Raw genomic sequence first — 14,501 nt, 5'->3', positions numbered from 1 at the left:
CATCCGTGGAGGTGTTCAGGGGCAGGTTGGATGGGGCTTGGAGCAACCAGATCCAGTGGAAGGGTCCCTGCCCATGGCAGTGGGGTGTAAATGGATGGGCTTTAAGGTCCCTTCCAACACAACCCATTCCATGATTCTGATTCTAAACCAACAAACTCTTCTTCTGTGCCAATGTTAAGTTTTTCATTCCCAGCACACTCACAGATGCTCCTTTTCCTGCCTCAGGTAAGTATGCTTGTGTGCGATTTTCCATAGGAAACCAGTGGTGAAGTTTGCTCTGGTTTGTTAAATTGGAAGGGAGGAGATTTAGATGAAGATTTAGATGACACATGGGAGGTGTCCCTGCCCATGGCAGGGGGGTTGGAACTGGATGATCTTTAAGGTCCCTTCCAGCCCAAACCATTCTATGATTCTATGGGACGTTAGGAAGAAATTCCTCACGATGAGGGTGGGGAGGCGCTGACACAGGTTGTCCAGGGAAGCTGTGGCTGCCCCATCCCTGGAGATGGTCAAGGCCAGGTTGGATGGGGCTTAGAATCATAGAATAGTTTGGGTTTGAACGGGCCTTAAAGATCACCCACTTCCACCTCAGGCTGCCCAAGGCCTTGAACCTGGCCTGGAACCCCTCCAGGGATGAGGCAGCCACAGCTTCCCTGGGCAACCTGTGCCATGGCCTCACCGCCCTTATGGTGAAGAAATTCCTCCTTATGTCCAGTCTAAACCTGCCCCTCTCCAGTTTATCCCCATTCCCTCTCATCCTATCACCACAAGCCTTTATGAACAGCCCCTCTCCAGCTTTCCTGGAGCCCCTTCAGGTGCTGGAAGGTCACTCTAAGGTCTCTCCAGAGCCTTCTCCTCTCCAGGCTAAACAACCCCAACTCTCTCAGCCCGTCCCTATCGCAGAGGTGCTGCAGCCCTCGGATCATCCTTGCAGCCTCCTCTGGGTCCCCTCCACCAGCCCCATCCCCTCCCGGGACAGCCCAGCCCGCCCGGCTCCGGTGGGCGGTTCCACTGCCCATGGCGGGGGTGGCACCGGATGCCTTTGCGGTCCCTCCCACTCCGCCCCTCCCATCGCTCTGTGGGCGGTGCGTGTCCCCCCCCCCCCGTTGCGGCAGCCCCGCCCCCCGCGGGGCCCGGATTGGCGGCACCGCCCCCCCCCCCTCCTTCGCCCTCCCTCCTCCCCCTCCGCCGCCCGCCGCGCGCGGGTGGCGCGGCCCGGGGACGCCGCGCCGGGCGGTGCCATGAGCAGGGGTGAGGTGAGCCGGGCCTAGGGCAGGGGGGGAGGCCGGGCACCCCCGGGGCGCTCCGAGGGGAGCCCGGGGATTGCAGGGAGCTGGGGAGCTGGCAGGGTTGGCTCCTCTGGGGGAGCCCCGGTTGTAGGGCAGGCACCGCGGGGAGAGCTCGGGAGCTGCGGGGAGCCTGGGAGCTGCGGGCTGGGCACTGCTGGGGGAGGCGGAGAATTGCGGGGAGCTCGGGGGCTGCAGGGTGGGCACCGCTGGGGGAGCCCCGAGCTGCGGGGTGGGTACCCCTGGGGAGCCCCGAGCTGCGGGGTGGGCACCCCCGGGGGAGCTCGGGAGCTGCGGGGTGGGCACCCCCGGGGGAGCTCGGGAGCTGCGGGGTGGGCAGCCCTGGGAGAGCCCGAGAATTGCGGGGAGCCCGGGGGCGGCGAGGTTGGCCCCGCTGGGGGAGCCTTGGGTTGCGGGGCGAGCGGGAGGTGCGGGGTGCGCGTCCCCGAGCGAGTCTGGGCGCTCCTAGGGGAGCCCGAGAATTGCGGGGTGGGCAGCCCTGGGGGAGCCTGGAATTGTGGGGCGAGCGGGAGCTGCAGGGTCGGCACCCTTAGAGGAGCCCAAGAATTGCGGGCGAGCAGCCCTGGGAGAGCTCGAGGCTGCGGGGTGGGCACCGCAGGGGGAGCTCGGGAGGTGCGGGGTGGGCGCCCCGGGGCCGTTGCCGGGGCTCGGCGGGGCTGAGCCCTTCCCCTGCGGCCGCCGGGCAGGGTTCGCGGGGGGCGGAGGCGCCGCTGGAGTAAAGGGAGCCCTTAAAAACAAGCGGCGGCGGCTGACGGCACCGGGGAAGGATTTCCAACCGCCTGTAAGCATCGAGGGAGAGTTTTTCTGTCTCCTGAAACTGTTCCTTTCTCTCCTATCCCCGGGGTCGGCTCTGTAGTTTGTGCTTCTCTTCTGATTCTCGGTATCTTGTTGCGTTTCGGCGTTTAAATCCATTTACTGTCTCTCTTCAGCGTGTGCTAAAGTTCCTCCTCGGTGCCTTGTATCTGTCAGCAATGCCTTAAGGAGCTCTTGCCCCTAATTAGAGGAACTCGGTGCGCAGCCGAGTTGAAATCAAACTTCTGTGGGCAACTTCCATCCCCGAAGTGCGAGTGTCAGGCTTGGGTGCTGTAAGATTATCCTCTGTTAAGATGCTTTGTCATACTCTGCCTTCACACAACTCCTCTTTCAGGAGGATCATCCTGCATAACTCGGGAAATCAAGGCAGGCTCACTAGCGTGGGGACCTGTGTGTGTGTTTCCAGAAAGGGAGAGCTTTTAATGAGTGTGAAAATAACTTCATATTCCTAAAACCTGAATAAAACTTGGGCAGAGCAAGTGAGTTACCCTGTGTCAATTTTCTCTGAATTGAAAGTGTGCTAAACTAAAGGTAAAAGCACTTTAACTCAAGCAAAAGGTGTTGTTGGTGTTAGAATTGACTTTTAAAGACTCTGCCATCGGGTTCTTTTATGATCTATGAGAGGTTACTGTTCTAATTGACTTCAAAGCTGCTCTGTTGTAGGTGGTGGGTTCATAATGCTCCGTGTAGGTGCTGAGGTTTGAGGCAGTGTTTCTAAGGCAGGGTTGAGTAAGGCACTTTCTCTCTTGAGCAAAAAACAAGGTTGTTCTGTGCTCCAAGGCATCTTACTCTGGACTCTACCAGGTTATGGTATCCCCTGTGAACTGTGTTGGTAAGCTGAGTACGTCTCTTGTGAACTTTGGGTTTGGTCCATGCAAAGAACTTCTTTGAATGACCTATATTGCTTTGATTTCAGAAAAGACAGGCAGTTAATGAAATCCAAAGCAAAACCGTGAAGGACACAGCCTGATAAAGCACGCGTGTTAATTGCATGCTTCTTTTTGCATGAAGATTACGCTTAGTAGTTTCAAATCTTAATAGCAAATACTTAATTGTTTATAACTAAAGAACGTCTAAGACAACTGTTTTATGGAGTAAAGAGTGTGGAGTGGGGAGCCTAGGCAGAATGTGTGATCCCAGTAATTTCCCTGTTGTGCTAGACATGTAAACAAAGTAATGGGAAGTAGGGGAACTTATCTAGTGAACAGAAGGATAATGCAGCCAGCATAAATTTAAAATTGTGTAGCCAGAGGACTGAAGATGTGTTGTTGTTGTATGCAAACAGCTTCTTAATTGACAGTTTTGGGAACCGTGCGGCTCTAACCTCGCCTTTCTGGGCGAACTCGACCTAACCCATTAGGTGAAGTCAGAAGGCATCTCGCCCAGCTTGTCTGGAAAGCCACCAGCCTTGTATTGTGTGAGTGTGCAGGTGACCAGTCACAAGTACAGCAGTGGACATTCAGATGGATGTGTTTCCTGTGCTGTTGTTCCCCTCCCTGTTCTCCCTGCGATATCAAGGATCGAGGTTTAGCCTGGTATGGCTCACGAGATGAGTCAGTTGTGGTTCTGAGTGCACAGAGTGTCATTGATACCTGCTCGGGAGCTGAATCAAAATAACCTTGTTTATTAGGATAAACTGTGGATTTCAAAAGAAGGAAGAGAAGGGTAAGTAGATTCTGGTCTTAAACAGAGTCTTGGAGCTTGGAAAAGGCCCGCAAATCTCTGGATTTTTGTTCTTTGGCAAGATGGAAATTGCGTTCTCAGACATCCACAGTGAGTAGTAATGTTGTTTCAGTGTGCTCTAAAACACTTATCCTCGAATAAAGGCATCGTAATCTAGAGGCACTTACTGCTCTAAGTGAAACAAGCAGATGACAGTGTATATTGGAAAAAAAGAGCGTAATGTAGGCTTAGAGATTAGAGAAATAAAAGATGAGAGTTAATACCGTGAGTCTTCATGAGTGTGTACGAGAGGAGATGTAATGTGTTCAGAGTAGAAATAAACTCTGGAAATGCGTAAGGATGCCATGTGTGCCCAGTAAAGGGGAAGAGCAGTGGCTACGCTTATTCTAGGAGGTGTGAAAACCAGAAAGGATGTGTTGTGAGTCTAAGGGGGAGGATGGTAGAACAGTGAGCGAACAATCGTATGTGTCAGGCCTGCTGAAGAGCGCCGCTCTTAAGGGGTGAATGAGGGAGTTAAGTAAGGCAGTGTTGGCTTTGTGCCTGCTGGATGGTGAGACTTCTTCAAAGAAAAGCCTCTGTACAGAGCTGTCTGAACTTTGATGTGCTGTCTCGCATTGACGGCTCAAGAGCCCTGACAGTCATAACCAGACTTGCAGTGCTGCGTGCAGCTGACCTTATCCTGTGTCCTCCTCTTGATGTAAGGCTGGAAGTTGACCCTTTTTTAGCAAGAGGTTGGACCAGACCAGCTCCAGAGGTCTCTTTCGGCATAAATTGCGTTGCGATTCTACAACAGTTGCATAGAGGAGAAATGACAAGCAGAAATGTGAGAAATGTTGCTCGCAGAGCAACGCTCTTCTCAGATTTTGAAATTCCAGGTGATGAGCAAATAAATTGTTTATTGTAATTTAAACTTTCACTTATGTTCCTGGAGAAAACATCAACTTCTTTGCGCTGGCATGTGGCATCTAGGAATTCTGTTCATGAAAAGCTTTTAATTTTCCAGGGTGCTGTACAGTGATTGGAAAAGATTCTTCTCTAAAAAGCTGGTATTTCAGGAGGCAACAGATGACTAAATGAAGGAAACGGTGAGACAATACGAGCAGGCATTGATTTCAGCACATTAATAATACATCTATTAAGCTTTTTTAAGGCATTGTGACAAGGGAGAAATTTAAAAGGGATTTTGATGGAGAACAGTTTAGTAGCTTTAATATTTTTTATTAAGCTTGATTCCTGCCGTCTAATTCTCTCTCCACTGCTTTGTGTGCAGAAAAAAACTTTTATTCCAAGTGCCTTTTTGCTTATTGGTGTTTTTCAGCTGCAGATATCGACTCAAGAGTCCTGTCTGTGAATTTAAGAGAAACCATGTTAGTCTGCTCTTCCAGAGGAGTATGTGTTGTGTGAAGAAAAATCTTGTATGAGATTTTAGTTGTGATATTTAGCAGTGTACTTTGAAAGCAGAAGATGTTCTGTGTACCAGATAGGTGCTTTCTAGAATACTGTACTGTTGCAACAGGACATTTCATTACCTTAGTTCCATCTTAATCTCCTTTTTGTTTTATGGTAAAGATTTGTCAGTTAGTATGCCATGGACAAGTCTTTAATGCTGGTGCTTAGGAGAATTCATCGCTCTGTGTGGCGGGAGGAAGGGCTGTAGTAAACTGCTGAAGCAAGCAGAGTGATGCATCTTCATAGCTCTCAAACCATCCTGACGTGAAGACGTGGACATCTTCTGGCATTTCTTCTTAGTGGAAGAGGTCCTCTGGAGAGCAATTCTGAGACTCAGCTGGTGGGAACCGTGCATGAACTCAGCTCTGCTGGGCTTCTTCGTGCGTGGAAGCTTTTCACTCGTGTCTCTTGCTGTCTTAGGTATGCTGCTTCCTGTCTGGATGTAGTGTTTTTGAGAAACTGGTGAAATTTATGACATGGAGACAGTTATCTCAGGTATCTTCTGTTGTTGCTTCATTATTTCTAAGCGTTTTCTATCATTGCTTCGTGCTGTATTGTACAGGTCTGTAGGGGAGGCAACATCTTCGTTAGGCTTGCCGGAAAAGGACATGAAAAACAAATTAGTTTGTATTTGGAAAAGGTTTTTCTTATTACAGTCTGGAATGGAAACTGCGAATTTGGAGATATGTTCAGTCTGGGATCTAAATAGAGCTTAGTAACACAGTCGTAGATAGCTTAAGGAAAAGCAGTATTTAACATTTAGGGAGCAAACTGCAAAGTGCAGCGTTGACTGTCCCTGAGAAATCTCTCTCTAGTGTCAGAGCAGGATGTAAGGCAATCCGAGGCACTGTGGTGAGTAGTGACAGCGTTGGGATCGGCAGTTAGTATTCCCCATTCTGTGTTTATTCCTCCAGTGCACTGATGCATATCGTTACCATATGTGTAAAGCTGTTTGTTGATTGCTGATTTAAAAAAAAAAAAAGAAGTGTACCATTCATCTCATTGTAAAGGATTGTGGTCAGCGGTTCACATCCACAAAGCGAAGGGTTTGGTATTTTTTTGAACTGCAAATGGTTGAGTTTGGCTTCTTTTCTGGATGTGTGAGACAGAATCCCAATTACTGTTTCATAAAAATACATGATCTGCTGCTGTTCTTGTCAGAGCTGTGAATTATCTCTTCTTGGACAGTTTAACTTCTTTTGGGCTTCTGTTAACAAGGCAGGCACGGATGTTTGAAGGCAGAAAGTTAATGACTATTGGTCAGGATCCCATTCCTGCCTAAGGCAACAAAACATGAAGACTACAGGTTGGCAGGAACAACTTCAGCCCAGGGCCTCAGCCTTTGCGTGCCTGCTTGCTCAGGAGCATCACGAGGACAGAGATTTAGCCACCTGGAGAGTCAGCACCGAAGCGCTAAAGCAGTTCTTCAGAAGAAGAACTGGAAGTGAGTGGAGTTGCTTGGATTTGGCCAAGCTTTACACAGTGTACCTACTTGGAAAATGAAATTTTAAGTCTTTTAAGGTAATATTTAGGTTCTTTCCTTTATTGGAATAATTTTGCACTGGAAGCTGCCATATGCTAACATAGTTCCAGGAGTTTTGAGTGTGCTTGCAGAGCAAAATCCCCTTCTGTTTGGCGAGCGTGGTAGCAATATGCCCAAAGACTTCCACTTGGACCATAAATACTGTGTTCTGTAACACAGTATTTATATTGTGTGCTGTCTGCCTTCTCTGTAGTTTCTTGCTGTGGAGCAGGGCTGTTACAGTAATGAATGATTTTGGATCCCCAGGGCTACGGACATTACTCTTAAGACCTAATTAACAGATGCATCACCATTTCCTTTAATGGGGTCCTTGATGACCAGTATCTCTGGAAAATAAAAAGCAAGTGCCTTAAGTTGAAATTGCTCAATTAAGGCATCTGAGAGGAGTTGTTTAAAAAATCTTCTGTGTCAGCTAAGGTTGGTCCTGCCCAAGTTGGAAGTCCTGGCTGTTGGGAAACAGAGCAGCAAGTTTTGACGAGTAGGTGAGAGGGGCTGAAATATCTGCAGTGTGTAGTAATCGCTGTAAGTTCTGCAGGCATCTGCGCTTCCTGCTTCACCCCCTGCTTTGCAGAGGGTGTTCCAAGGTGTCGCGTTATTTACCACTTGTTGTTATTCTCCAGGTGCTCAGAGCTGTTGTCTCTAGTGAAGCCAATTGTTGGTGTCTTTGGAGACACATGAGAGTGTAATGGTAAAAAAGGGTTTATCCTGTGATGTTCCCTATCTTGCCTTCCTGCCTCTCAGAATTCCTAGCTGTGTTTATTGTCTTTCTCTCCTCTTTAACTCTCTCCTTTCCAAACAGCAAGATGTGTCATTCTGCTGTGCAAAGTCCGAATCAATGCATAGCAGAGCAGTTAAGTCGGGCTTCTAAGAGACAAGATGACTGATGGACAGAGGATAACAGGAGATCAATAAAACTTAGCAAACAGTAGTGTTTTCCCATGAAGGCCAGGAGAGTAGCACAAATGAATTGTTGTACAAACTGGACTTTAATATTCATTACTTAGTGTCTCTGTGGTTTATAAACTGTTGTGCTCTCTGACCCCACTGGTGTTGGATGACATTGCATTGTCCCTTAGTGCTAGTAAAAGCTCTGCATGTCCTGGGCCACTTATCCTGTCAGTGCAGGATTGTTATCCTGACGTTGTGGGAAGATAGGACAGTCAAGCTTAAAAGTTTGAAAATGCACCTTCGGGCATTGGGCTGCTGATTTTTAGGTCCGAGTCCTAAAAATTAGGGTATTGGGTTTTAGTACCTTATGCAGAGGACTGTAAGACTCTGGATTTCGCTCTGGATTTCATGTGTTTTGTTTAAATTATACTTCAGTTGTAAAATGGGACTGCAAAAATACAAACCGAGCTACTATTTCCTTTGATACTGGGAATTTCAAAGCGGGTGACAGAGGTCTGAAACGTAAATGCAGCCTGTCACGAGCTGCAATGATGTTCTGATCTGAAGTAGAGAGCTGCAAAAATAATTTTGTTTCACTGGAAGTCAGGGTTAAGACTGAGGCAATAAAACTGTTTCATGGGCCCAGACAAACTCTTAAGAATTAAAGGCTTCTTTGAGAGGAAGGGAGATGGTCATGCTTACACACTTGTGATTGTGGTAGCTTGATTAGGAAACCTTGCTTAACATGTGATGCTAAGAGCAGACAGTGAAAGTCATGGTGTGGGCTTGCTGCTCTGTCCTCTCGCTTGGAGCTGCGGTGTTGTGTTACCTTCTCTGCTGAAACTTCTGAGTATGAAGGACCTGCCTGTGTGGGGCTCTGCCAAACTGCCGAGAGCATCCTTCGCCGAGGCTGGGAACAGTAACTGCACAGCCGAGTTGCAGAATTCCCTTAGCATTCCCGTGTCCCACCTCTCATTCCTGTCTCCTTGCCCCTAAGTCTTATGCAAGGTGAAGATTTCTGCTCTGGATGCCTTCCAAGCTGGGTATTTCCATCCTGCCCAAAACGTTATCTGTCATTTCTGTTGCCTAACGGGGCTTCACTTTCTTTCCCAATAGTCTTGTGTAGCGTTTTGGGTTTAACGCATAAATAAATGTGTTTTGATGGTAAATGAAAGTGACCCATACTTCTCTTGTTTGTAATGGCTGTGAAGTTTGATAAGGCTTATCTTTGTAAGACCTTCTCAGCAGCAGTTCCTTTGTCTAATTGCTTTCACACGTCTTCCTTTTCAACTTGACTTGAAGTACTAAACAAATGCATTGGCAGAAGGGGCAAGAACTAAGGGGGAGATAAACCCAAACGTCTGTCAGCTCAAAAATGTGCTTGTTAATAAAAGCTTTCCTAGGTCTTTAATAAACGTTCTGAGCAAATGCATGACAAGTTTACAAAAGTGTTTTTATGGAAAAAATTGCTACTGTTTATCTGTTATTTTAGTGAATAACAAAAGATGTCGTTGGAGAAAGGACCAGCTGTGCATGCAAACTATCTCCTGTTTGGCAATTCCAGTAGTTATTCCCTTTATGACAACAGACTGAGTTTTCAAGATGCCATAACGCTGTCTAGAGGTTACAGGCAAGCTACAGATCCCTGCCCAACAGTTGTAGGAAACTCTGTGATTGCCTGAAAACATTCATTTAGAGGTGTGTGTATTTAGAAGCGTAAATATTTGGTTGTACAGATCTCCATTTCTTTTGTCATGCAGCTTTGAGATGTGGATTGGTAGTTGGTTTTGAGTCTTGATCAGCCTTTATGAACCCTGGCTCCTCTGATGAGTTGGGGCAACTTTTCAGCTTCATTTCTGTTGGCCAGAATTTAAATGTGGTAGCTAGATAATTATTTTTCTGTCAAGCTAAAACTCCACAATTAAAGTGACAGAAATGAGTAAATTCACTGTGCTGCACCAGGAGTGTTGTTTTAGTACTTTACTTTCTTGTATATAAATGTATTTTAATCTGCTGCTTGAATCCAGATGCCCTAAGCAGTGTATTTATTCACCAGTGAAAACTACTATGGGTTGGCTGTCCTGCAGATTCCTTTTTAGTCATAAAAGAGTATGGCATGAACAGTGGTTTTTCAGGCTTCCTCCTCCAGTGCCCCAAGCCAGATAAATGCTGAATTGTGTGTTCTGGTCCTGTTTCAGACTGTTAAAGAAGGCATTGTTATGATCACGCTTCTGACTCCTTCATGGAGCTCCAGAGAACCGTTGAGGGGATGTAGAGGCTGTTCTGTGGTTTAATAGACGAGCTTGACTTGCGACGTGGTGAGGAGGTTTCCATCCCATGTCCAGATTTCCACTTGTATTGATTTTTTGTTTCCCCAAAAGAGCAACCAGCATTGAATTTAACACCTTCATTGTAAATAGCACGAGAGTAGATGGCTCCTTAGGTGGAGCTTCCTTGCACTTCAGTCACCCTTGTGTGTCACCTCATCCTGGAAGGCAACTGTAACTGCCACCCATGCTTGGCTTCTCTGCTCTGACCTCTCGGCAATTAAAGGCATCGCTAAGCAGCCACCCCTTGATGTGTAGTGATGAATGAGGACGTGAGTACATACACACTCGAACACCTATTAAGTGTGTGTAATTTAGAGCTTGTGTAGCTGCTTGACTGTTTGATAAACAAATGCATGGTGGATTTATTAAGCATGCGTGTAAGAACATTGCCATATGTCTGAAATTAGTGTTCCCTGCATAACACTGTAATGAAGCGAGGCAGGATATAGCTCAAAGACACTTATTTCCCTTTGCCCTTTTGAATCCATCTGGTGGGTTTTGCTGCTCTTTTATCTCCCAGCAAATCAAGACCTTAAAATTGATGACCTAAAATTCATTTCCTTGAAGCTATTTTAATGACACTTCTCTTTCTGTGCCTATGTATGAACAAAGTGTAACCCACGTACAGTGGAGCGCATTTGTTCTTACCTGTTTATCAAGTAATTGAGGCAATAGATGGGATTTCTGTCTACAACAGGAGGAACTTCTCCAGTGCCAAAAAAGTGGACAAACACCACTGAGGGTACCTGGTTATTGAATACCAAACAGCATAGGATGAGAAAGATTTTAGCCCTTTTTTACCGGGGAGTGACTGCAAAGGAGAACGACGGTAGAGAGTTTGCATGAACACTACTTGAATTTAAAGTAGATCTGGAGTTGTTCTTAAAAATTCATGAAGAAAATTTTTTTTTAGGCTCTTTTCTCCATACTGCGCTGTGAATTAGGCAGGCAGCCGGGGAACTGGGGTGCGTAGAGCCACAAGGCACCCACCTTCTGACCTTTTCTTTTTCAGCCTGTGGGGTTGTCAGATGGGATTCTTGGAGAGAGATACGTTGATTAACATTTGCAAAAGTGAGCTCTGCCTGCGTGTTTCACAGCTCCCTATGTAGCAGATCAACACTTAATATCTGCATCTCTGAGTCCTGGAGGAGTGATTTCATTTACAGATGTTGTCCCATCATCTTAGTCTAACTTGAGGTCTACTTTCCACTGGGATAAGGACCCGTGTCTGTGTCTGCGTGCTGTATGAGTGAATTATATTGTGTAGGAACAAATAATTGCCTTTTAAGCTATGAAGGAATGAGGAATGTCTGGCTGTGGTGCTTCCTGCATTATTGATCTTCAGAAACTACTTTTCACCAAAGGTAGTGAGAACAATTTTCAAGGAGCATTGGAAACTTTTAGAAAACTGTGAACTTAAACCTTTTGGAGAGATGTTTTAAAAATATTTTTCTTTTTGGCTTGTGGCCTGTTTCAAGCAGTGAAAGACCATGTTGAGGCAGAGCCATCAGCTGAAGAAAGGGGGAGGAGAACACTGTTTGTCTTCTTCTCAGTCTTACTTTTGTTTGCTTTTTGAGAGTATTCACGTGACAAATTATCTGTCTGGGCGTGTTAAGGGTACCTTCATTTTGAGAGAGAAAAATAGAACCGGGAAGATACTCACATTCTTGTTGCTTATGGATGTGAACAAACAATCTTTAAGGTACGTAACGACCTCACTGTGTCATCCTGGCACTCTGATTTTTCTTCTGAGAAATGCAGTGTCTTTGTGTATCTACTTTTCTGCAAAATGATCCTGCTAACTCAGATGGGTAGTGAAGCCGTTTTCCTTTCATGTAGCTACCTGCCATAGTTTCTTAGTGAGTAGGATTGAAAAAACATGTTGTGGGAGGTGCTTGTCACATTCTGACTCAGTTGGATTCAGAGTCAGCCTCTAAAGCAGCTGTTAGGGTCAGGCAGTCTATAATTGACCTTGCATGTGCTGCAATTAAGATGTATCACAGCTCTCACAAATAGGAGTTACCTCAGTTGCTCTTAGAAATAAAGAAAAGAAAACCCAAACCACCAGAAAGCTTTAATGTATTAAACCGATCCATTAACTATCGTTCTCTCCTGTGTCTGATGCAAGAAATGGAGGGGAATGCAAATCAACTAGTGGCTTTGGTTTTAGTGTCCTGTTTTCGGCAGGGACCTCTTTTGTGTTCGGGACAACAAAAACCAAGGAAGGTTCTTGCCAACTCTGTCAATTAGTAAGTTTGCACCTTGAAACGTTTGGAGTTGTAAATCATAGACTCGTTAAGGTTGGAAAAGACCTCTAGGATCATGAAGTCCAACTATGTGGAAAATGTGTATTTAAATGGGAACACGCGTATGGATTCATTTTGCCATATATTTCTACTATCTTTTGCCTTAATACTTCTGTGGATTTTGTAAAATATTTATGCAGTGATAGAATGACTGGGAATGTTATGGTCACTTCAGCCCTGTACACTTGAGCAGTTTTTTTGTCTGTCTCTCTCGTAGTTCAATATTTTTAATTGTAAAATGCCTGAACCACTCTTGAATGCAAAATGAACCTTTGAGAGACTGTACTGAAACGTATATGATAGTTGCAAGGACCTGGAAGCTTTTTGACAAGCTGAAGAACCTTAAGACCCACTATGTCTTGATAGTTGGGAAGCTGAGAGAGTCTGGGTTACCTGGGCTAATGTTTTTAGTTGAGCCTCAGTTAATATTTCTGCTCGTTGAGGTTTGACTGTGTTTCTTTGTTGTGTTTGGTTTTGGTTGTTTTTCTAATGAACAAGAACTGTCTTTTGCAAGGGAAGACTCTGGTTGTTATGGGCCATCTGGGTTCCGTTTCAGTCTTGGGAACATTTCAATATCTTGGATGGTCTCCTGCCCTCATCACTGCATGGTGTCCTCCAGCTGGAAGGCTGCGATGCTGCTGAACCTTTTGCCTTGTAGTTTCTAGGCATGTGAGCTGAGCAGAAACCTGGATAGAATGAGGTGAATGTTGCCTTAAGCAGAGAGAGATGGCTGATACTCACCAGTTCCAAGTTTGACATTTTGTTTTTCTGCCATTCTTAGGACAAGGTTCCTGCGGACTTGACTTCACATTTTATTAACCACTTAGGGGTCCTTCCATGAATTAGAAGTTCACGGAATTTAAAGCAGAGAAGAAGCTGTTAGTAGTTTATGATGTGCACACGCTTCTTGCTAGAAGAAGATGGGTTGTATGATTCTTCAGCTGCTTTAACTTGGTTCTTAGACTTTGCTGTTGCCGTTTTAAGAAGTTAGTGATTCTGTAGGATATTATTTGTTCAATGTGCTGTGTGAACATGAGTTTTCAGTGAGGTGAGTTAAAGCAAAGTTTTTATCAACTTGTTAATAGTATTGCAACAGAAAATAATGTGATTACCTGCTGAGGGGTTTCAGAGAAATCTGGAATTCTAGTCCATAAGCCATTTCCTTCCAGAATCAGATCACGAAGAGCCTTTTTGTTCATGTGGTGCTGATTTATGTTTCTTGCCTTTACAGTTTCCAGGTAGCATGAAATGTTGGTAATAACCTTTCTCCGTTAATTTTTCCTGTAATCCAGTGACAGGCAAGACTGCTCGGTGAATGGCATTGAGCTCTTGGCCAGACTGTTTCCCAAAGTGTTAGGAAAGATTTTTTTGAGAAAGCTTGCAGCACAGTCTGACTTTTGGGTTGAATTACTTTTGGATTACTTTTGTCCCACCACTTCTCAAACTCGATTGCAGTTATGAAAGGAATTGCTTATTGTGAAGTCCTATTTACTGACCTTTTCCTAAGCTTTTCTGTCCTTTGGACACTCTGGGGTTATGCTTGCAAAAACTTCTGAGCTATCCTGTTCCGTTCTATCTGGAATGCATTTTCTGCATTTATCAAAGACACTTTTTTTGCTTCCCTTGGTAGATGAGATGCAAGGAAGTGAGCAAATATAACCAACATGCCCTCTAACGGTAGTTCCCTATGTTAATAGGCATAGCTTGCTATGTATCTTCAGGTACCTGTCTTAATTAATTTTCAATTGTTAACTACCTTCTATACAGGTATAAATAATTCTTTGTTCATATTAAATGCAGATGTAGCATTCCTCCTTCCATGGACAACTTAAGCTTTCTGAAAGTGGCTGTGCTTTTATTAGTTGTTCTTGTGTTGTTGCCAACTGCCTGGGGATCCAAGAGTTGAAAAAGTACCACCAGAGCCTGCGGATGAGGAAGATCAGAAACCAGATAATCCTTGGATAATGACTGTATTGTGCCTGGGTCCTGCCAAGGTCTCTGGCACGTGAAGTCATCTACAGTTCTATAGGGAGTTCTGTGTTTCTTGGAGCTGAAACGGTGTCCCGTCCATTCCCAGTACCCCTACAAAGGCACATTGGTGGATGCTTGGCAATGGAGAATGGCAAAAAGTCCTGTTGAGACTTGTGTAAGTGAAGCTGTGAAGACTCTGCTGGTGGAGACA

At 45.5% G+C, this 14,501-nt stretch overlaps 1 protein-coding gene across 4 annotated transcripts in view; it reads left to right on the top strand.

The window, feature by feature from the left end:
* Window positions 1–14,501, top strand: part of TEX2 (testis expressed 2) — a 50,735-nt gene that overhangs the window by 1,613 nt on the left and 34,621 nt on the right. The window contains exon 1 of one of the 4 annotated variants that reach the window (XM_054083060.1): window positions 1,173–1,256. The exons of 1 other annotated variant lie outside the window; for it this stretch is intronic. Coding sequence is in view for 1 of the 3 variants with exons in the window: in XM_054083059.1 (XP_053939034.1) it covers window positions 1,242–1,251 (10 nt within the window). In the remaining 2 variants the exon portion in view is untranslated. Of the gene's footprint in view, window positions 1–1,172; window positions 1,257–1,998; window positions 2,089–14,501 lie in introns of those variants that run through there. 2 more of the 4 variants (XM_054083059.1, XM_054083061.1) reach the window with 2 other exon arrangements.

The sequence above is a fragment of the Cuculus canorus genome, chromosome 18 (assembly GCF_017976375.1).
Source record: "Cuculus canorus isolate bCucCan1 chromosome 18, bCucCan1.pri, whole genome shotgun sequence".
Classification (NCBI taxonomy): domain Eukaryota; kingdom Metazoa; phylum Chordata; class Aves; order Cuculiformes; family Cuculidae; genus Cuculus; species Cuculus canorus.
This window is presented reverse-complemented; position numbering and strand designations above follow the sequence as displayed.